Here is a 23,707-nt window from a genome sequence, read left to right as displayed (position 1 = left end):
TTTACAACACATTCGTCATCATTTAAACTCGAAAGATCTAAAAATAGAATTTTAAAAAACAGAGAAAAAAATTTATATTTTTATAGGGAAAAAAAATCCATCGGAATGAATAATGAATAGATTAGATTGTCAAACGAGACGTAATCTATCAGAAAATAGTTTCCGAATTTGCAATTTTTTAAAATGTGATTAATGCGATTTGATTTAAGTAGAGAATAGCAAAATATTTTAAGGATAGAAATTATTTTTTAAATTTTTTTTTACAATTTTTATACACGCAAATAACTTGTTATAAGCCGAAACAGGTTTTTTTACGTTTAGATCAATAATAATAATAATAATAATAATGCTGTTTTTATTCTAATAAAAAGCATCATTTAGTAGTAAAGTGCCCTCTAATAGTAAAGTGCTTTCTAATAGTAAATTACTTTGTAACATTAAGTGCTTTCTAATAATATGTGCTCACCAGTAGTAGAGCCCCTTCTAATAGTAAGTACTCACCAGTAATAGATTAGAGCCCCTTCTAATAGTAAGAGCAAACCAATAGTAGAGCCCCTTCTAATAGTAAGTGCCCACCAGTAGTAGATTAGAGCCCCTCCTAATAGTAAGTGCCCACCAGTAGTAGATTAGAGCCCCTTCTAATAGTAAGTGCTAACTAATAGTAGAGCCTCTTCTAATAGTAAGTGCCCACCAGTAGTAGATTAGAGCCCCTTCTAATAGTAAGTGCCCACCAGTAGTAGATTAGAGCCCCTTCTAATAGTAAGTGCCCACCAGTAGTAGATTAGAGCCCCTTCTAATAGTAAGTGCTAACTAATAGTAGAGCCTCTTCTAATAGTAAGTGCCCACCAGTAGTAGATTAGAGCCCCTTCTAATAGTAAGTGCCCACCAGTAGTAGATTAGAGCCCCTCCTAATAGTAAGTGCCCACCAGTAGTAGATTAGAGCCCCTTCTAATAGTAAGTGCTAACTAATAGTAGAGCCCCTTCTAATAGTAAGTGCCCACCAGTAGTAGATTAGAGCCCCTTCTAATAGTAAGTGCCCACCAGTAGTAGATTAGAGCCCCTTCTAATAGTAAGTGCCCACCAGTAGTAGATTAGAGCCCCTTCTAATAGTAAGTGCTAACTAATAGTAGATTAGAGCCCCTTTTAATAGTAAGTGACCACCAGTAGTAGATTAGAGCCCCTTCTAATAGTAAGTGCAAAGCAATAGTAGAGCCCCTTCTAATAGTAAATTACTCTCTAACATTAAATGCTTTCCAATAATAAGCTCTCTCTAATAATAAAGCGCCCTTTATTAGTAATTGTTCACTAATAGTAAAACGCCCCCTAACAATGTTTTCTAGTAGTAAGCTCTCAGTAATAGGTAGTAAAGCGCCCTCTAGTGTCGTAACGAGCTTTCCATCTTTCCTGTGCAAATTCTTTTTGCCTTTGATAATTTTTGAAAATAAAAAATAAAAGATAAAACAAAATATTGCAGAAATGGCCGGTTAATTTTTAAATTTAATTTTTAATTATAACCCCCCAAAACGTTACGAAATCGATTTAAAAATGAATATATAATATAAATTATTTTTTGATGCCCTTTTTCCTGAGCCTTGTACTCGTTGCACCTGCCTAGTATGGCGCTGCCTGTAGTAGTAATGCGCCCTCTACGTTATAGACATTATTAGAATAAATGCCACATTTACACCCGAAAAAAACAGGTGAAGAAAAACTAAATTTAGGATTTCCACCGTAGAAAAGAGAGAGTAGAAGGAAAGGAAAAAAAAAAAGCATTTTAATATTGGACAAGGTGTAAATCTCACACGTGTAGTTTATAAATTTAGTAAATGTGATCTGCCTGCACTTTGTACCTTATGAGTCTATAAAAGTAGCCCATATCTTTCCAAGCTGTCCAGGTAGTGTAACTACTATGTTGTACTGATCAAAATCCGGAAAAGTTGAGATGGTCCGATACCCATGGCTGCTGTTACCTTTTCCAGATCGTTAAGTTTTTTAACGGAATATTGCTTTACATTCGATTACTTGCAAACTATTAAAGTACAGTTGGGGGGCATTGGCCATCTATTTTGATAGTGAAATGCACTTTTGAGAAAAGTAAGGAAGTCGAAACTTTTATGGCACTTCGCTCCCTTTAATTACAAATGGAAAACAATGGGTAAAACTGTAAAACACATAAGTTTTCCTATTATTAACATTAATAATTATCGAGATGGGCCAAACATCGCTCAACACCCCCTATAAAATCGAGTGCCCACCAGTGGCCGAGTGGATAGTACCACCGAAAACTGGTCGTGGGTTCGTGCCTGCCCGTCGTGGAGTTTTCTGGATTTTCTTTACCTTTGTAACACCTGAATAGGAGCCAGTTTCTCATAAAAGTCCTCCCCCGTCGGAAGACCGCCTTGCCTTAACAAAATAAACTAAACCCCTATAAAATTGAACTTGTTACGTTGTCTCTTTGACATAAACAAAGATGGTTGCCCCCTAAGCGTAACGTGTTTCTATCGTGCCAACTCGGTTCGATTTTACAAGGGTGACTTTTAGATCGCCCTGTATCGCGGCACCCTTATACAAAGCAAAAAATATTGCGTTTGATGACGTATAGGTTAGGTTAGGGCGTTAAATCGAAAATTAGTTTTCCATTCAGTTCGACTCATCGAAATTTGTGAAAAAAAAAAAAAAACGCTATTTTAGTAGTCGAACCTGCAATGACGGACATTCAGGAACGTTTTGTTTTGTTACGCGTGCCCCGCTACAAAGGCTCCTGTCAGTGGCCGTTATTCAGAGGTTTGCCTGTATTATTTCTTTTTGTATATTTACTTTGGAGTTAAATGCTCGAGTGGGTACGAAAAAAATTGGCAAACTCACCGAATTTCCTTGGATAAAGCGAATTTTTACACGAACGATCAGTAAATAGTAATAACATTTTACTTTTAAAATTCTTTAATATACTCTGGTTTATATGTTTAAGTGAAGCAACGTAAAATGCGGAATTGTGTTTACGCGCGTCTATAAACAATTCGAAAAAACAAATATTTCGATTTTCCGTGTTCCGGATTCAAAAGAACACGCGGATAAAAAAAAAATATATCCAGTAATTCTTGGAAATTACCTAACAATTCCTGTAAATCGCATCCATTTCTGCCTACGATTACACCAAAAACACACAAGGGGTATGCCATTACATCTAGATAATACGCTTAATCTTTGGTCCATCGTGGCAGAAATTCTCACAATACTCAGCAATGTAGGGGTAAGCCGTTTCCACGTGCCATTACAGCAACAATGGAATTAGACAAGACATTACACCAAACTGCGAACGTCATTGTATTTCGTGACATTCGCTATCTTTCAACGAACAGAAGAATGAGGTCGCATTTCCATCAGCCCTTATAGATCGGCCACGAATGACCGGCCACACCCTGACCACGTGACGGGGGGACATAAAGAATGACGCCATCAATCCCAACATTCCAGCTTCATCCAGGTCAAATAATTGAGAGAAGTTCGAACTTGGAAGACTTAGAGGAAGAGTAGAGGAAATAAAGGAAAGGATTATGGGATACGCCCAAGATCAAAGTATAACATCTGCTTCTTTTTGACGAAAAGAACTGAAAGTATGTTGGGTTATAGATTATCTATAAATTAATGTGGAGCATTCCACCTCTATAGGATTGTACTCATAACAGAACGTACTGTACAGTACCTAATCCCTCCCCGAATTTACGAGTTTTACTTTATATACAACGCAGGAAAAGTATGGAGATAGGTCAAAAAATGACCCCCCCTCGAGATTTTTACATATTTAGACTAAAAAACGTCGAGACATTTTTTAAAAAGTTGGGTGTTTTCTTCTATTTGTGGATGTTTGTGTGTGTGGGGAGGGGGCAGGATTTTCTTCACACACTTTAAAGCTTAATAACTCGTATCCCTTTTGCCGTAAATTTCTAAAATTTGGCAGGTCGGTTTGTATATTAAAGGGGTCGATGGTAGTAAATTTTCGTGGCTAAAGGTCAAGGGGGTGAGAAACTAGAGGGGGTCGAATTAATGACGATTTAACTGGTTTTAGCATTTAGAATGTTTATAAAACTCACCTGTATCCTTAAAATTTAAGTTTAATTACAGTCTAATAACAGATGGCACCACACACAATTTTAACTTTTTTTATTTGCCGGGAAAGTTACGCAACCCGTTTGAGGTTACGATTGATTTTAATAAAGTTCTCGAGAAATTTCTCTAATCAATGAAGTTTATTTTAATTTGGTAAACATAAATATAAGTACCAGTGTTCAACCTGATTAGCTCTAAACGACAAACAATTGTTATTTAATACTTCTTTAAGGTGGATTTTAAGCTCGTGTTACATGGAAGTATAGAAAAATGTCTATTGTTTGGCAGTGTGTTACGTAAAAACAAAAAAAAAAAATAAAAAAATAAAAAAAGAATTTAATTAAAATTGAAATACGATCACCAACATCGATCGTCACTTTGATAAATAAGTTTAAAATGAAGAATAAAAGTTTATTTTTAATAAAGATTTTCATCCATTTAATTTACTTCAGATTAGCCATTGTTTTTGGTAGGGAACAAATCGAAAAAAACAAAAGATATTCTTTATAATTAAATTATTTTATAAACCTGGTAATTTTTTAAAAGCTGAAAATATGTTTAAAATTATATTAAAAATAATGACGTTTGGCAAGTTTTAATAGAAGGAGTGCAGAGAAAAACACTAGGCTGTAAAGTAATGAATGGTTCCAAGTGGTCTGTAGCAACTATAAATGATATATTACTGTTCTCTGCTGCCTTTTATAACATCCAATAATCATTGTTATAAATTTTTTTCATGAACCTCTAGATAATAGACAAGACAGGATATTGCTGTGAAGGTGGTAAGACGTATAACGTAAACGAAAGAAAATATATCTATTGTGTTTAAATGACGCGGGGAGCATTTAACAATACCTTTTTTTTTTATTTTCTTTATCGATTATACAGAAAGAAATTAAATAACTGATCATTATTTACAATTTCTAGAAACTCTATACCGGTAGAGTTACTCATATAAAAATGTACAACAATGGGAGAAGGTCAGACATCCAATTAACAATGGAAAAATCATTGTCTTCGCTTTGAAACGAGGAAGAAGAGACGTTCCACTTCGGAAATGTGGAAATGTTCTTATTTTTATATATATATATATTTTCTGGTTGCACAATTATAAATGTTCTTCATCAACAATTGGTTCTTCCAAGCAAAAAAAAAAGTTCCCGTTTCTCTTATTTAAAATAAAAAAGAAACTATGTTTAAAAAACAACTTCACGCCCATCCTGTGGAAAAAATGACCATAACATGGGTAAATCGAACGAATTCTTTAACAATTTTCATCTGTTTTGATGAATATTGCTCAACTTTGATTGAATTTTTTTTTATTCTTTTCTTTCTCTCTTATATAATATACTTTAACGCATGGCACATGTTTTGCGTGTGGTTAATTCCCATAATTTATAGAGTTATTCACACATCGACTTTTGTATTATCGATTTACAACATAAGATAATTCCCCTTTGTTTAGTGTCCTTTACTAAAAACAAAAACATGTACATTCGGCATGGAACATCTTACTAGTTACCCGCCCGCGGGTTAATGTACCATTCACGATCTATACGGCCTTCGTGCTATATACAGGAACGGATGCACCGGATACCACTTACAGTACCAACGTAGCAGGCATCACAGGATTTTTTTTGAAGGCAGTATTGGCACGCTGGACTGGAAAGCCGAGTGTTTCTGTGCACACATCACTTGCATAGACTATATCACCTACGTCTTCCGGATGCGGATTTCTCAAACACGATATTCCACGGATCGTCGCTCAGTTCCGGATAAACCAGAGGATCGTGGTAATAACGGTCCCGGTAATGGGAGATGGAACCCGTGTTTATCAGAAGGCTCTTCTCTTCTTCGTTCCATCTGGATGGGCTCCTGGGGTTGGATATTAAATGTTCTTTCTCCTGAGCCCATCTCTGAGATACCGCTCGTTGCTTGGCGTGTTTTAAAAGACGTTGATGCTCTCTTTCTGGTGTCGTACCGTATCTGACGTTGATGATGGCGTGATGAAGATGCACTTTGACGTCACCCACGTGATTCCCTTGCTGATCGTCGGCTTTGATTTCGTGCACGGTGGCATTGGCGGCACTTCCGAGTCTCTGCAGTTGATTTATGTCGTCGACCACCCCCCAGGTGCTCTCTTTAACGAAGTAGTATACATCGCGACCGTGGTGAAGGAATTGTATGTCTAATAAATAGCTGTTATTGAATACTGATACAAATACGTCTTTGCTTATCGCGTCGGCTTCCGATGTCGCGTGTACTAAAACTCTACCTTCCCTTTTCGTCACCATGATACCCCTCCCGAACGGTATTCTTTCGGTTGAGATTCTAGGTTTTGGCTTCTCGAAGAGCTGCTCTAACTTCACGCGCGGTTTCTGAACACTCGATATACTCGCAAATGTCTTAAGTTTCTGTCTTATAGAACAAGTAATCCCTGATATCGTAGTGATACTTGGCACGTCCATGTAAAGAGGTGGAGGATCCGCTTTCGGATCGTCTTCGAATAACTTCTCTGCTCCCAAATCTAAACTGGACATATCTATACCTTGAATTTTTATCCATTCGTTGAGATCTGGCAATAGAAAATTTAGTTATAACAATTATCAGTTGTTTTTCAGTACGATTTCTGTATACTCACCCAATTTTTTCTTGAAATTCATCGGTAAATTCACAGGATCGTTCTTATTGAAACGATACAGATGAAGTCCTTTGGGATCGGAAAGATGACGTAACATGTCCTCCCATCTCGGTGTCATCCATTGTCCAACTAACGAATCGTAAATGCGATCGCCAAAATGCACGAGGCCGGTCACGGGGTCGAGAAGACCACCTTGAAAATCCACGGGTAAATAGAAATTAGGATTGGAGTCGAACAACACGTGACCGTAAGGTCCACGATGAATTTCTTTAACAACGTCACCGTACACGTCAAAAACTAACAATGGGCTGCCTATGTGATCCGTAGCCACGTAATAACTTTCACGATTTAGTCGTATATACACAGGAAACAATCTATCGTCGTAAGTAATAGTAATTATTCTCCCATCTGCATTGTTATAAGCGTGTGTTAGAAGGGACGGATAGTTAGGATGGGAATAGAAATATTGAGTAACGTTACCAAAACTATCTTTTCTACCCGACAATCTAGAATTGGCATCGTAATAATATTGTACATCGTAACGACCCGATCTGGTCGCTCTTATCAGTTGCCCTCTGGTATTATAAAGCAAAACTTCTTCACCCCTCTGAACGACAAATCCTCTGGTGTCCAACAAATAAGGAGTTTCACCAAAGCTGACGATCCTATCACCCAAATCGTGCACGATATCTATCTGATTACCCATGTATTGCATAGTGACCATATTACCATTTTCGTCGTACGTAAACTTCCACTGATCTCTTCCCATCATCTCTACTAACTGCCCATCCTGATCGTAAGTGAAATTCTGAACTCTCACCATAGAAGTACCTAGATGCCTCATATAGATTCTCGATAAGATAACATTGTTCCTGGCGTTGTACTTAACGTCTATGCCATACACTTCTTTATCACTGATCACTAGAGATACCTGATGGATTCTCCTGATAGAATCCGCATGCCTTATGTAGGAGACTGTGCCATCCGAGAAGACCGTACCATTCAAGCTGATCTCCGATATATGAAAGGGGCTAATGTGCTCTAATTTCCCAGTGGTACCATTATACAAGAACTCCAAATTAGGCAGTTGGATGTCGGCAACTTGAGGGATGATGGAGGTAATGCGGTTTAAGGAATCGTATTTATAACGGAAATTTGCCTTTGCAAGGAGAGGGCTCCCGTGTACCGTCGTTTTTGATTCTGTCAGAAGTATCCCCTCGTATTTATATTCTGTAACGATATTAATCCCGTTGGCACTCCAGAATTCTGAAGAAATTTGTCCAGAGGAGGTGTAAGTCTTCCTCACTTCTCCTCCTCCGTAGATAACAGCGGAGAGCAGAGAATGGTTGGTGTACCTAGAAGACAAAAACACCCTTTCAAGAAATGCTTATTACATTCGCAAATCACGTTAAGAAATTTAAGGGTGCATTAATTAAAGCTAATTTTTATGTAAGAAAATATTATTCTAAAGTGTAATAAATGTTTAAACTTTGTATCGTTATCAATACTCGGAATGTTCAACAGAAATTTAATTATATTTTCTGCAAAAGGAATACATAATTGACTTAAGTAAACATATCAACCATGACAAAATTCGATTAAGTTCATCGAATTCTTGATAGATAAGATTAATTCGATTATATATTAAATTTTACCAAAATTCCATCACGGCAATCAAATTTATACAAAGATACTTATAAAAGCTTCAATTTTCCGGTCTTGTTTGATTTTATTCGGGCTAAATATACCGATATTTGAATAAATATTCTTTATTTATTCAAATATTTAACACCGGAAACAGTTCAAATATTTGAAAAATATCCTCCTACCTGTACAGTACTCTTCCGTAATCACCCGGATGCACCTTGAGAACCGGAAGACGAAGATCGTTGAAGTGTACCGAGTAAGTTGCTTTATTCCCAGGTGGGGTATAAGAAAATTTACGTACGCCAATGGCGGTGTACGCAGCAAATATGTGTCTAGTGCCACGAGGAGTGGTGACGTAACGAAGCCCTCCGTGCTCGTCGTAATGATAAGTGTACTTTCTTCCACTAGGCAACACTATCTTGCTGGGCTAATAAAAGAGTAGTAACTCGAGTAAGGGGCCCGAATTTTAGGTTATAAGGGAGGGTAATAAATGGGGGTTTACCATGGTTTTCCCTTCGTACGTCATTCTGTTAGATGCGTTATCGGGATACTTGATCTCGGACAGGTGGCCCATTCTGTCGTAGCCGAATGTTTCTGCTAAAGTTCCTTGTTGCCAACCCGACAGATGTCCTAACCTCTCGTACATAATGTTAACGGGTAGTCTGGTGTCGGTGGGAAGCCACTGCGCGGGCCTTCCGAGATTGTCGTATTGCACCACCAGAAAGGGCCTTCTGGAACTATTGTAGAATATTTCTCTAGAAGCGATCCAATCATATTCCACCGACAAATACTGGCTGTTATTCACCTAAGGAAGGAAATATGTTACAATATAGTGAGATGGAGATCGAAGCGGCCAACGCGCCCTATTATCTTACCATTAGGATTCGTTCGACAGCTGTTACACTCCGGTGGCCATCTTTTTTTCCATATTTAATGCCGTAATTCCATTCCGTAACACTTGTTTGCTCCATCCCAAAAAATGTTTTCTGCCTGGTGGGTAAAGGAAACATCCCCGCCTGAACCGGCATCGAATCTTGCAATACTTGATGATTGGTGGCTTCCCACACCACCGCTTGGTTCCACGGAGTTTCTACTTCTATGGTCCCGTCTTTGTGGAGCGTGGTCTGCAGCACGTGGCTACCACCTGAAAAATTAAGCCAATTGTAATCTGGTTTCTACTTAAGATTCAGAATACGTCATTAGAGAAGAGGAAGAAGTGGTAACCTTGCTCGGAAATGACTTTGGTACCACGGACCGTGACTTCCAAATTTCGTTCGGAATCTCTAGAGGAAACCGTTGCACCTACCGAACTGAGATCGAAGGTTAGACTCGTAACTCTGCCAGTGGGTTTTACGATTGTGGTTAACCTTCCATTATTGTCGTAAAGGTAAAAAAAGATATTACCAGATGTGTCGGATTTTCTAACTAAAAGCCCAACTGAATCGTACTCCAGCACATTTTCCGAATTATTAGGATCGACGAACGTCGTTAGAAAGTTCTGTTTAGTGACTTCTATACGACATTTTTGACCCCTGGCAGTTTCTATGGTCTGAAGATCGTTTCCTGCGTCTCTCAGAAACGATATTTTATTACCGGAAGTGTCTGTAATGGCGCTTAGTTTACCAAAGCTGGTATTGACGTTATACAGAAAAGTATAGATGGATTTTCCAGTCAGGATGTTTATAGTAGAGACGTGTTGGCCATATTTATTAAACACGTATAATTCGTGGTGATCCGGATAGGCTATCTGATACTGCATCTGCTCGTCGGGGGGTGGTAAGTAGGGCACCGCGGATAAGATCCGCAGCGAGCCCTGATCCGCTATGTGCACCACGTTGTCGAACGTCACCGTAACCGACGTCACGGATATCAATCGAGTGTCCACCGCTAGCATCCCTTCTTCTTTCCCTGTTACGCACGTGCAGTTTTGCCACTGGCAATCGCACGAATCTTCTCTTCCAGCGAAGTGAGCCAAGTCACCATCGGCAGTCAGGGTTCTAATTCTGTATACGTTTCTATCGTCTACTTCCACTATATACATAATCCCCGTAGGTCCGAATGCGAAGCTGACCAGCGATCTGAGTGCCGAATCTCCAGTTACTCTCGGTCTCTGATCAGTTTCGTCTTGGGTCTTGCAATACACGGGATGGCCAGCCACCACCATTATTCTTTTGTCTTTTGTCAGTTTCAGAACCATGTGATCGTCTATAAAGTACAGACAGCCGTCCAGAGGGCTGATTGCCAGGTCTGTGGGCCACCTCAATTTTGCCTGAAAGCCAAGAAAAGAGAAAAAAATTAATTAATTCAGCCAGAAACAATAGGATTCTTCCAACTGTCGTCTTGTTTAGAAATGGAAATGGCGCGAAGACATAAAAAGTTTAGCGGAAGAAAAATCTGAAAGGATTTGTTAGAAAACTTCTAAATTTACAGAAGAAGAAGAAGAAAAAAAATTGCTATTTTGTAACTTTAAACGATTGTTTTATTTCTGCTAATGACTAGAGGCATTTTTCTCTCTAATTTTATAGGGATTTAACAGAGCTTAGGTAGGAAACAATGTAAAAATACTTAAGAAAAATCCTCTTACGACTCCGAAACAGTTAATTTAATTAGTTAATGAATTAATTGTAGAAAGTAAGCGAAAATGATTCAACCTCAGACACGGTAAGAGTTCCAGAACAGGGCATTGGCCTCCATTGTTTCTTATACTGATGGTCGCCAATCAACGTGTGTATCACGCCTCGACTGTCTACCATGCGGATGTTAGGCCCGTCAGCAAAGTATAGTGTATTATCCACAGCAACTGCCATACCTAAAAGAGGAGAGGGAAGAATATGGAAAGAATTTCTTAATAATATATTTATTATCTAATATATATAAAAAGAAATTGATGTTGACGTAATATATCTTTAAAATTAATATCTTACGAGCCAAGGAATCAATTGAAATTACAGCAAAAAAGTTTGTTTATTTTTATCGAGCAATAAAAGTTCGCTTCCATCATATTGAAAAAGTACTTTGCCTTTAGGATATGAAAGTCGAGCTTCCAAAGCTGGTTTTTCATCTCCGCAATTGTCTTTGTCTCGTGGAAGACATCTCTCGCCGCTACCCACCACCACGTCAAAATTCGAATCTGGATCGTCGACTTTGTCCAGGGAATGAATGCGCAGGATCCTGTGACGCTCCGGATCGGATATGTAAAGGTGGCCATCCGTGGGGCTCAGGGTCAAGTGGTACTGGGCGGACATCTCCGCGGTTCTGCGCAAAAATAAAATCAATTGAAGGTGTGCTTAAAATCACTTGCTAATTGAAGGTGTGCTGAAAATCGCCTATGAATAAAAAAGACGAAAAATTCAATTTATAAATTCAAAAATATAAGTAAAACTTTGTGTGTCTAGGGTAACGTCTTATTATTATTATTTTTTACTAAGAAATCTTAAATATTTCCTCGAGTTATTTGTGAATATTTTGTTAAAAGTACAGTATATATATGTGTGTATAAAAAAACTAACAAAGTGTTTAATTAAGTCGAATATCTCCCGTGTTAGGAAGTAACGGTTTTCTATTTCCCGTGCTATTTTTAAGATAAAATGAGCCTCGGTAGAAAAATTAAAGACGTTTTCAACTATACAAATTTTCTTCCTTTTTTTTCCCTAACTCTCCTCTTCTTAAACATTTAATTTTGTTCTTAGTTTGTACTTTGGAGAGGATGAAGATTACAATCGCATTTCATTAACTCTAACGTTTCCTAAATAGTATTATTGTAATTTTTGTAATTTGTCCCACTATACATCAACTGGCCACCCTTAGAAGGTTAATTATTTTAACACAGGTTTTTTTCCTTCCCCCCTGTAGATCGAGCTTCCGTTTTCTTTCACTTCTTATTTCCTGCCCGGTGTTAGATGACTAATAAAGTCACGAATTTTCTATCCGACTTCCGAATCATCATATATTGTGACTTATGACAGCGTATTTTATAGTAATGTCTGACCTCATTATGGAAACTCGTTACTTCACTTATTTTTTACGTCACACTGATACGTTGCTCGATTTCCTCCTCCCGTTTTTTTTTCTTCCTTCCTTACTATAAATTTAATACTTTAATGCATCTCGCGGGTTTTATGATAACTTAAAAATCTTTAAAAACCAATCATTAAATACGTATCTGTTTGAAATAACACAGAGATTTGCAAATTGAACAATAAAGCTGTGTATTTTTTTTTCCTCCCCGTGTAATAGTGTTATCCTTCTTTTCAAATATGACATTTATTGTTCATTTTGTTTTGTGTTTCCCCCCAAAATTACATGGAATATAAAACATTTCCTCTCTCTCCCTCCCTCTCTCTCTCTCTTTCCTCCCTTTTTGTAATTTAATTTTTCAGAAAGTGCTTACGCTATCTGCAATGCGTCCGTACGTTTTTATGGAGCTGTTACTCTTAATGAAACGTATACGTTACGCGAGTATAGAATGACGTTAGGAATTTACCTAGGCGTTTAGTGCGAGTGACGCTTCGTATTAATCGAAGGACCCCGAATAATAAGTAATGTATAAGACAACGAAGGGTAGTACAGTACAAAGGGGTTAGAAAGTCATGTGATTTGGCGATATCGATCCTCTGTTTTCGTAACAAATTGGCACTAAATCGAATGTTGCGCTAAACCGAAGGATTCCCGGATAGTAAAAATTGTATAAGACAATGAACTCTACATGGGTGTTATTATGTCATGTGGTTTGGTGGTGTAAAATCCCCTTGGCAATGTGAAATCGTACGTTTAGTGTAATTAAATACTGAATGCCTGCATTCTGTATTTAATTAATATTTATAAAGAAGATTTCCCTCCATAAAGCGCCAACCTCATACAACGCTACGGTCAGATCGTCCTCTTAGATATTAAATAGAGAACTGTATGAGCTGCGAATATTATTCTGGGATCCCTCGATTTAGTGCCAATTTCGTTGGGAAACTGAGAATTGATATCAAAAAATCACTTGACTTTAACTCGTAGACCTCATTGGTTTATAGAGCTATTATTGTTTGGTGGTAATTTCGGAGGCAAACAAAGGCAATTTACATTGGCAAATCACTTGACTTAACTCGCGTACCGACCCTAGACCCTTATTGCTCTAGATCCTTCGGTTTAGCGCCACGTTCGATTTAGTGCCGGGCCCTTCGGTTCAACGTACATTCGATTTAGTGGCAATATCGGGAGCAGACAAAGGGAATCGATCGATATCACCAATTCTAACTCGCTTATAGACCTCACCGTTTTACACAAGTACAACACTCATTGTTCAAGATTCCTCGGGTTAGAGCCATATTCGATTTAGTGTCAATTTCGTAGGAAAACAAAGGGAACCACCAATCGCTGGACATCCTTCGGTTTAGCGCCAATTCCGGAGGCAGAAAAAGAGTATCGACATGCCCAATTCCAACTCTCTTGCAGACCTCACCGTTTTATACAACACTCGTTGTTTGAGATCCCTCGGTTTAGCGCCACGTTCGACTTCGCTCCAATCTCGGAGGCAAAGGAAAGAACGGGTTGTCGTCAGAGCTTACCTCATTCTAAAGACAGTATACACTTGTCCTGTGGGTGTAACTCTTCTGACCAGATTATAATCTCCAACATAAACACTACCATCGGGTCCACTGGTGAGTGCCACTGGTGCCAGGAGCTTGCTTTCTCTTGCCAAACCGTTGCAATCGAGGCAAAGAAGGGATCTCTGTTCTCCAGTTCCCATTAAAATGGATATAACTCGAGGCTGCTGTCTGAAGTATATCGTCGTACCATCTCCCTTCTGCATCACACCTGAAGGGATATATTTCATTATAAATTAAGCTAAACAAAAGACGTAATCCTAATTTAATGTTTACTTTGGATTTCATTAAGTTTTCTTAATTACAAAATACTCTAATTTAATTTTACTGTGAAGTATTTAAACTTAACAAACTTCCATTACTAATAAATATATTTGCAAAAAGATTAAAACACGTTTAATTTAATGGCGTACTAATTTAATTCTCACGTCATAAGCGGGTTTCTTTTAATTATGATTATAATTTTACTCGTATGTTACGCAGGTTTCCTTAGTTACGATACGAAATTGTTACGCCACGTTACTTTACTAATAAGATTATAAACCTTTAAATAAATGGCATTTTAAATTAATTCGCAAGTCATAAACTGGTTTTTTGAAATGTAATTAATGACTTTATTCGTATGTTACTCAGATTTTCACGGAATTGTTACGCCACATAAGTTTAACAAGTACTAAGATAAAACCCCTTAACTAAATGGCATTTTAATTTACTTCACACGTAATAAACAGGTTTCTTTTCATTATAATTATAATTCTATTCGTATGTTACGTAGGCTTCCTTAGTTACGATACGGAATTGTTACGCTACGTGATTTTAACAAGTTAACAGTTTCGTTACTATTAAGATTAAAACTCCTTAACTAAATGGCATTTTAATTAAGTCCGCCCGTCATAAACAGGTTTCCTAAAATAACGATTATAATTTCATTCGTACATTACGCATATTTTCTTAGTTACGTCACGGAATTATCAAGCCGCGTTACGATTTTAAATGAGCTTAATTATGTTATTTCGTAGTACACCAAGACGTTTACAAGTGTTTATCGGATTAAAATTCAATTAAAATTAAACTTTATAACCCGGTAATTTCAATATTTTCAAATTTTACACACTTTAAAAGCCAGTGAAGATCGCCGATTTTTCTTCATTAAGCCGTAGGAAGAATTTATCATATTTAATCGCCGTTTACTACACGAAAGTAACATAATAAAAAAAAAAGTACCTACTAAAATGGCCGTAACGTCTAAATATATGCCATATATTATCAACGTTAATAGATAAAGATAATAAACTGCTGATATAATATGAATAATAAGCTTTATGACGTCAAAAACTTCTAGTGTTTACCATAAAATGTTTGAATTACAATAGAAAAAGATAGATCGCATTCATATTCCACAAATGTTTCCCCCTGTCAGAATGGAAACTTTTAAGATAAACAAGAAAATGGAAGAGGAAAATCAAATTTAATATCTTCTAGAAAATATATATATATATATATATTTTTCCGTTACGCTCGTATACTACAACTGATAGGCTTTTATATAATGGCAATAAGCAAGCGTAACAACGTAATGTAGTTTGTCGGAAAAATGTTTACACTGTAACGTGATGCAAAGTCTTTCTTAATATTTCTATTTTGCAAATAGTATTTTCCTTTCTTCTTCTTCTTCCTCCTCCTCCTCCTCCTCCTCTTCTTCTTCTTCATTGTGAAAAATATATGAAGGAAAATACCAGAAGGAAAACAAACAACAGTAACATCTATTATTAAGTAAGAATGGAATAGTTTACACAAAAATATGGACTATTTGTTGTGTAAACGGAGTGAAACTTTATTAATAAAGTACATTCCTCTCTATACATGATAGATTGCTGGTTATACATTTATGTATCGGCAAGAGGAATCTTCTACAGATGAATCTGTCGTGGTAAATGAAATAAAGAAATTCGATTTTGATTGACAGATAAGAAAAAATTGTAAACAGCGATTTGATTTTCTTTAGTTAACTTTACTATATTTAGCTGTCAATATTTCCGACTTTCTTCTATATTTATTTTTCGTATACACTTCCCTCCCCCTTTTCCTCTTCCCCTAAGATATTCTTCCCCCCTTTTTTATATATGTAAATTGATTTTAAATTTTAAAATTTCGAAAAAGTAATTTTCTTTTTTAAAAAGTAGAATTTGTGATATATATATATTTATATTTTTAATCAATTTTTGATGACATTTTTAGAACGTATAAAATATTCAGTAGCCATTTTTTTATGCGTTAAATCTTATTATTTTAACGTTCATCCCTCAAGAAATTTATCTTTTAGAAAAACTTTTTTGTATACGTATATACAAGAATGGTAAATAGTTAATTTATATAAAAAATTAATTATAATTTAAATTTATTGTCGTCTATAGCTGTAAACAATTAAATTCCTTCATTCTATATAAATTACGTAACGCAATTTTTTTTAATACTTTTAAACTAAATTCCTACCCCAGTAACGCTGTGGCACGTACCACTCTCCTGTAACGCTCCGTAACACTGTCTCACACACCACCACCCTGTAACTCACCATAACGCTATCGCATACACATCACCCCTTTGTAACGCTCCGTAGCGCTATCGCCATCCCCCTAAAATTACATAACGCATCTCCACCGTCGTCGAACTTACTAAAGAATTCAACAGATAACACCGCCTTACGTAACGTTCCTGTAAACACCTCGTACCCCGTTGTAACGCGTGGTAACGATTGCCGGTACGTCATCCCCCACGATCGTGCACTTTAATAAAATATATCGTGTTTATTTTTCTTCCGAACACATAAAATATTGAATCATATATACACTTACCTTCGTGAAAGTTATATCTGTGATGTATATCCAAATTCCATCCTCCGAGTTCCGAGATATCCATATCGTAACCACGTAATGTAGTCACGTGAGCAGTCCACATCACCTTTTCACATTCCAGATATTCATACCCAACGAATACTTTAAAATATATAAACATTGAAATTAAAGTGAGTCGTTAAAAGCGGGATTTTTGTATTTTTTTTTTTTTTAACTCATTTCATCTAATTTCTTACTTCTAAAACTCGTTAGAATTCAATCAGAAAAGTCATTAACAAGAATGACATGCTGAAAATGTTAAATTATTCTTAATCGTTTCGACTTTTACAAATGAAAAAGTGATAGTTAATAGCTGAATATAACGTTTTTTAACGTTCGGGTGGTGAAGATTTTAGGGGTGAAGGGGTGAAAGCATTTTACCTTCACCCCACTCCTTCATTCGAAATGCCTTTCACCCTGTTGTAAACAAAATTCTTCAAATTAGTGTATAAAATAATCTACGTTTTAATACAGTTTTTCAGTGGCGCTAAAGCGGGAATACAATATATAAGCCGAGTCAGAAGTTATTAAATTGAAACGTATTACGGTACCAATGCAGGTGATTTTGAAGTTAAAAATGAAGCATTTCTTTAAGAAAAAAACATACAAACATGGCAAAATCGATTGACTAACAAGCCATCTTATAGTAAAGAAAGAACTGTTGACTCAATACAGTAAAGTGTGCTGTGGTATCATTATATCACCCGCTGGAACTAAATGACTAGCTGTTTCTGGGCATTCTGTGCACTGGGAAATGGTTTACAACAGATTGAACTGATGGTTTGCAGGTAGCTGGGGTTGTCTTCTTTACTGTTTGACCGCACTGCAAAACCAGTAAATTATTTAATAACTATTTCTTATACGCCTTTCAAAACCGCAATTAAATACAATTAACCTTCAGTTACGTCGTAAGTACAGATACCAGAGTTTAAATACGTTCTGGTGTTTGCAACGTGCATTTTTAATGTCCCAATTTCCATTCTCTACTCTCTTATCTCGCTTAAATCCTATTCATAATATAATTTATGGCATGGAAAGTAGACTAATTAATTCCTTCTTAGCGTGCTCGGGAACATGTACTCGCTGCGCAATTGATTTATGGTTTTAGTTATAAATATTCGATTGCGCCGATTATGTGATAGAAAGAATTATGGAAAATCTAATGGCCACGTAAACTGCGCATTGATATGATTAAGATAAAATAGAATACAGCGATGCGCGAATTTATGCAAAAAAAAAAAAAAAATGGCGTACCTTTAGCCGTTGTCAATCCGTAAACTTTTTGCTTGTATATGTTTCTTTTATTCCACGCGTAAGTGTATTTTATATCGGGATCGGCTTCAAAAATCTTCTCGAAGAGGATCCCGTCGACGATTATCTTTAAGTAAACTAATTTAAGAGATTTGGGGATAGTCGAAGAGGTCAACTGAAGATGGATGGTAGAAAGGTAGCCCTGAGCGTGGCTGCTGTGGTAAACTAGATGAAGATCCGAACCGGGTATGGACAGAGTTTCTTGAAGCACCTGAAGGTTCGAATGTGGTTTAAAAAGTTAAGAAAATGCTCTGAAACCGCGTAGATTCTCGACCAACCTGAGTTTCTGCCAGTATGGCACTGCAATCCGTGCATCCACCCTGCGACACTGGCTTCCAAGTCTGGTATACGATGGGTTTCATGGTGTCGTAATCGTGCACGTGGCATGGCTCCTGATGATCATCTTTTTCGCTCTCGGGTAGGGTATCCACGAGAGCAGACATCACTACTGGCTTCATAACTACGATTTCGTTCCAGGGTGCCAGAATGGTACGTTTGATAGGATGAAAGGGATTGCGTTGGAATTGTAGCGTGACCGCTCCACCTCCGTTGACTAATATGTCAAACCTTGAAGATAAAAATACTTAATTTATGTACCCCTTCCACATTTTTTTTACCTCTTAAGACAACAGAAAAGAAAGGAGAACGTGTAAAAAGTGTAGTTTAAAAGAAGAAGAATGAAGATCGGAGCATTATATTTAAATTATTATTATTATTTTTTAAAGTATCGTTATAAAATAAATAAATTTACCGAGTTTCAAAAACTATTAAACTTTTCTAAACGCGAATTTTAATAAAAGTATCGAAAGAATATTTTATTTTATGTCTTTGGCATGTTTATTGCTGTAATTATGCAAAAATGCTTGATAACGATTAATTAGAAGTGTGTAGGAGAGCGGTTTTTTAAATGTTCTAGATAATTCTAGAATAAAAAGATTCCCCTCAGGCATCCAAAGAGTTAATTATGAAGTGTAACTTTAATCGGATTTTAATTGGTTTTCAGTAAAAGAGTTTTCCACATGCGGAAAAATTAAAAATAAAATCCAGAAAAATGTGGAAGTTTCGTCTGCAAAAATATCAAATTTTGCTGGAGGAAAAAATAAAATAAAATAAGAAGAAGCCGTCATTTAAATTATAACACGGTTTAAGATTTAAATTTAATTTAAATAACTGTTAAGTTTTCTAACAGAATCCAAACACCTGCTCGGGAGAAGTGATTCTCAAGAGTGAGGTGTTGCCTTCTGGTTCCACCAAGAAACACTTTCTAATTAAAAATTATACGCCGATTGAACTTGGCTATTTTGTCGCCATCCCCCCCGTACGGAACTTTTAAAGAGTTTACACTTAAAAATCGATAAGGAAAATTCTCGAGGGGTAGCGAGAATCGCCTGTTATACCATGTCGTGGTGCCGCGCGAGAGATGAAATTGCAAAGTTTATAATATTAGTTCAATTTAGAGAAGGATAAAGAAAAAAAAAGAAAAATATTTACCACCCATCTGCTCTTGTCAGAGTAAAGCCGAATTGAGGATCTGTGGCAACGCTAACTCTAATACCCATAATCCCACTTCCTTCACGGTTCAACACTTGGCCACGTAAGACAGCCACACGACTGAAAGAACAACAGGGTTTTGTATGAAATTCCACTAGATTGCAATGGAATAAGATCATCCAATGACATTTTTTTTTGTCTTTTTTAAAAGTAATTTAACGTCTTTTTTAAAATATTTTAACATTAAAATATTTTAATAAAAATAGATAGAACAGTAAAGAGGAACAGTAAAACATGCAAACGTGACAGCGACAGCTCCATGCATGCCTTTTCCTTGTTCCAGTGAATATATATATATATTTGAAGGGGAAAGTTTGATGCTGTGAAGAAAGCAGTATAGTGAATCATATGCATAATAATAATAACAACAACATTCCATGTTTATGTGAATAGTGCCAGCATGCATCTCTATATTCTTCGTTTATCGTAACTACTAGCATCCAATCCTATGAAGAAGAGGAAAGTAGGAAACTACAGAAGTATGTAATATGCAGACTACCACCGTTAACACAAAAGGAAAACACATAATGGAATTCGGGTCGTAGTTGCAGTCTGCATGACACATCCACTACAAAGAGAAGTTTTTTTTTAATATATATTCTGGACATCTTTTACAGCATCATTCACTGACAACTGCTCGTAAATTAATGGAGCATTTGCCAGGAACTTCACAAACTAGGATTGTACTTCGGGTAGGAAGAACTATACACTTCACACGGAGCTCAAAAAACACAACCAAGCAGGGTTTAAGCGTAGTAATTATAAAATGCAGTGATTTTTTTTGTTGTTTCAGGCCAAGCAGCCAAAATACACGATTAAGCTGTTGTACTTACCTTTTGACAAAGGCGCTCCAAAATTGGCTGCAACGGCCCAAAAGGCACAAAGACAGAGAGAGAGGCAAGGACAAAATTGTTTAACATCAATTCGTGTTCTTAGGTACAGTACATACACTTAAATATAAGACAAAGCCACCTTTGACTTCTTTTATGTATACCACACACACACACACACACACACACACACACACACACACACACAAACGAGGGGGTGGTGCAAATTTCGAATGTTTGTGGTGCAAAGGGACTGGCCAAACTCCTATCCAATCAGGATTTAATCAGTCTAACTTATATCAAGACAGATATAATTAATACTAACTAAATAAAGATATTAATTAACATGCCTAGAGACACTTCTCATCAGTTCGATATGTTAAGTCTTTACTCTGGAGATTTACCGGGCGTGTTGACTTAAATCGAATATGTGATATTTATAAATTAAGTGATATCAATTTGAAGAAAGTTTGAATTTAGTCAAATGTAGCTTTGTCTATAAATCATTCAGACATATAAATTAATATAAGCTACGTCACAATTAGAACACTTACAAAACACAAATAAAGGAGGGGATATTATCAATTTCTTAAACGAAAGGAGACACAAAAGATTTCGTATTTAAGATTAAATTAAGCATTTTAACATAGTTTCTAGACAGTATTTTCTCACGTTTCTTTTAAAAAGTCCTAGTTTCCTATGGTTAGCAATTAGAGGACGATTTCTATACACTAACAAATATAAGAGGGGGGGTATTAGTTATTAAGCGAAAGGAGAGATAAAACGGTTAATTTTAAGCCGATTTGAAATTATATTAGACAGTTTACCATAGTTTTTAGACGATATATTCTCAGCTTTGTTTAAAAAGAAAATATCCAAGTTTTCTATTGTTAGCTATTAGAAGGACGATTTCGATTCAATCACTTTGTTTCGGTAAATAATACAAGTTTATCCTTAAACCAACGAGTTTTCCGTGTTTTCCTCTTTCTTTTAAGCATTTCTGCATTTAATTTTATAACCTTTGCAGTCGGTTTGAGTTGCCATAAAACTTTTTACTATCGCAAGACTGACAATAAACCCATTATAGGCATAGGGATGTAAAATTTTACTACCTAAACGCGTACTACTAGGTTTAACAGATGAACAGTTAATAATCTAATGTCCGGATGTAATAATAAGAGTGAAAGGACGTCTTAATGTGCTTTAATATCGTCTAAACCGACGGACGTTTAACGGAGGATTTTCGCATTCTCTCTATAAATTCCGAATATGAAAGTATGATTTTTATTGGATTTACACATTTCTGATTTATGAATGAATTTATATTAAGCTTAAAATCCTCGCACGGTTACTATTTTAGGAATTTTATTAAGTTGTAAACGTGATTTAATTCGAATTTCTATTGTATTTCCTTTCTTAAAGACCGCTTCCTTTCAAATTAAGAAAATACACAATTAAATTATTATTATTATCATTATAAAATTATTAATAAATTTAAACAAGAATTTAATAAATTTAAACAAGAATTTACTATTATTTTATAATTATATAAGTTGTTTTATACACATAAAAAAACGTACACAAGACATAGACATACTCCGTGTGAGAAAGGACGACACGAACACAGACAAAAACATATTGTCTTACACATAAATATATACACACATAAATCGTTTTATTATTATTATTATTGATTTAAATAAGTAAATAAAGATATTAAAAATAAATTTAATATGATAGAAAAATTTCGTCGATCAAAAAATACATTTTTTTTTCTTTTTTATTACGTTCCGACACAGAATTTCCTCTCACCTCTCGGAATATTCATCTCTGTGCGAGTAACTCTGCACGCTATCTTCTTCAATCAGGAATTTCATTTTATGATAGAAGGACGCTGTCACTGCTGGAGGTTGTTTTCTCAAGAGAATGTCCAGAGGATCGGGAGAAGAAACACACATCAAACTGTCCTGACACTGCGCGTTGTTGCAGCACTCGCTATCAGCACAATCCACAAGGCCATCTGCACAAACACCAGTTTTATATTACAAATTAAAGATGCATATCTCTCCCCTTTATACGTTCGTCCCACCCTTTTCTTACCTCCGTCGTTATCCTTGTCGTCGGCACAGTTTGTTTCTAGTCGGATGCTACAGTCCTTTCCACCAAAATCGGCTTGGCATGTGCAACCGGTAGGAAGACATTGCCCCCGATTGCTGCAACCGTTCGGACAGCTCTCTTAAATATATAAAAAAAGAAAACACGGAATAGATTGATAAATTCCGATACAACCTAACGGGTAAACAGTGCATAAATACTGACCCAGTGTACAGTACTTTCCTGTCCACCCCTCTATACAAATGCACGTTCCGTTGTTGCATTGTCCGTGATCTAAACACCTCTGATCGCATAGTTTTTCGTCACACTTGGTTCCAGTCCAACCCTGTTCGCAGGAACACCTACCTTCTTCGCATTTTCCGTGTTTTCCACAATCCAAACTGCACTTAGCTGTTAAAAAATACTTATAAATAATAAAGGTAGCATCTTAAAAAATCGATAAACTGCACGCGTATTGACTCTAGAATTTCTAATTGAATGGGAGCCAGTTATAAAAATTTATATTAACTTTTCGAAAGGATCAATCTTTTCATTTTAAAGAAATAAATAAAAGAAAATATATCTCGTCTTTCCCCTATTTTCGGTGATCTATCAACAACCGTACCAATAAAATATTACTGAATGTAAATCATTTACAGCATCTCACTGTGAAAAATTTTTTCAAAAGCACTCTCAAAATTGAACAGTTTTATTTATTATTATTTTTCAAGTAAATAAATCTTTGATTTCTTCACTCATTTGTTCGATTTTTAAGTCTAACTTTTATATTTTAAGCATGTGCCAGATATAGACGTATTTTCCCCTAACCTAACCTAACCTAATGTAACCTAACCTAACCTAACCTAACCTAACCTAGTCTAACCTAACCTAACCTAACCTAATCTAACCTAACCTAACCTAATGTAACCTAACCTAACCTAATCTAACCTAACCTAACCTAACCTAATCTAACCTAACCTAACCTAATCTAACCTATCTCCCCACCTAGTTGACCTTTAACCACCAAAATTTAACTGCATC

General features: G+C 36.2%; 1 protein-coding gene across 3 annotated transcripts in view; it reads right to left on the bottom strand.

The window, feature by feature from the left end:
• Window positions 1-4,969: 4,969 nt before the first annotated feature.
• The window catches only part of LOC136971982 (teneurin-m-like), a 121,428-nt gene continuing 102,690 nt past the window's right edge, over window positions 4,970-23,707 (bottom strand). For 2 of the 3 annotated variants that reach the window (XM_067266507.1, XM_067266509.1), the window contains 17 exons: window positions 22,892-23,077; window positions 22,673-22,807; window positions 22,385-22,592; window positions 20,576-20,602; window positions 19,683-19,802; window positions 18,470-18,758; window positions 18,135-18,402; window positions 16,842-16,982; window positions 13,951-14,200; window positions 11,415-11,650; window positions 11,047-11,204; window positions 9,620-10,664; window positions 9,271-9,539; window positions 8,898-9,200; window positions 8,578-8,822; window positions 6,749-8,103; window positions 4,970-6,682 (listed from right to left, as the gene is read on the bottom strand). In XM_067266507.1, coding sequence (XP_067122608.1) covers window positions 5,817-6,682; window positions 6,749-8,103; window positions 8,578-8,822; window positions 8,898-9,200; window positions 9,271-9,539; window positions 9,620-10,664; window positions 11,047-11,204; window positions 11,415-11,650; window positions 13,951-14,200; window positions 16,842-16,982; window positions 18,135-18,402; window positions 18,470-18,758; window positions 19,683-19,802; window positions 20,576-20,602; window positions 22,385-22,592; window positions 22,673-22,807; window positions 22,892-23,077 — 6,101 coding nt within the window. In that variant the 3' untranslated portion in view covers window positions 4,970-5,816. The remainder of the gene's footprint in view (window positions 6,683-6,748; window positions 8,104-8,577; window positions 8,823-8,897; window positions 9,201-9,270; window positions 9,540-9,619; window positions 10,665-11,046; window positions 11,205-11,414; window positions 11,651-13,950; window positions 14,201-16,841; window positions 16,983-18,134; window positions 18,403-18,469; window positions 18,759-19,682; window positions 19,803-20,575; window positions 20,603-22,384; window positions 22,593-22,672; window positions 22,808-22,891; window positions 23,078-23,707) is intronic. The other variant, XM_067266508.1, reaches the window with a different exon arrangement.

The sequence above is a fragment of the Centruroides vittatus genome, unplaced genomic scaffold (assembly GCF_030686945.1).
Source record: "Centruroides vittatus isolate TY-2023 unplaced genomic scaffold, ASM3068694v2 contig_2747, whole genome shotgun sequence".
Lineage (NCBI taxonomy): Eukaryota > Metazoa > Arthropoda > Arachnida > Scorpiones > Buthidae > Centruroides > Centruroides vittatus.
This window is presented reverse-complemented; position numbering and strand designations above follow the sequence as displayed.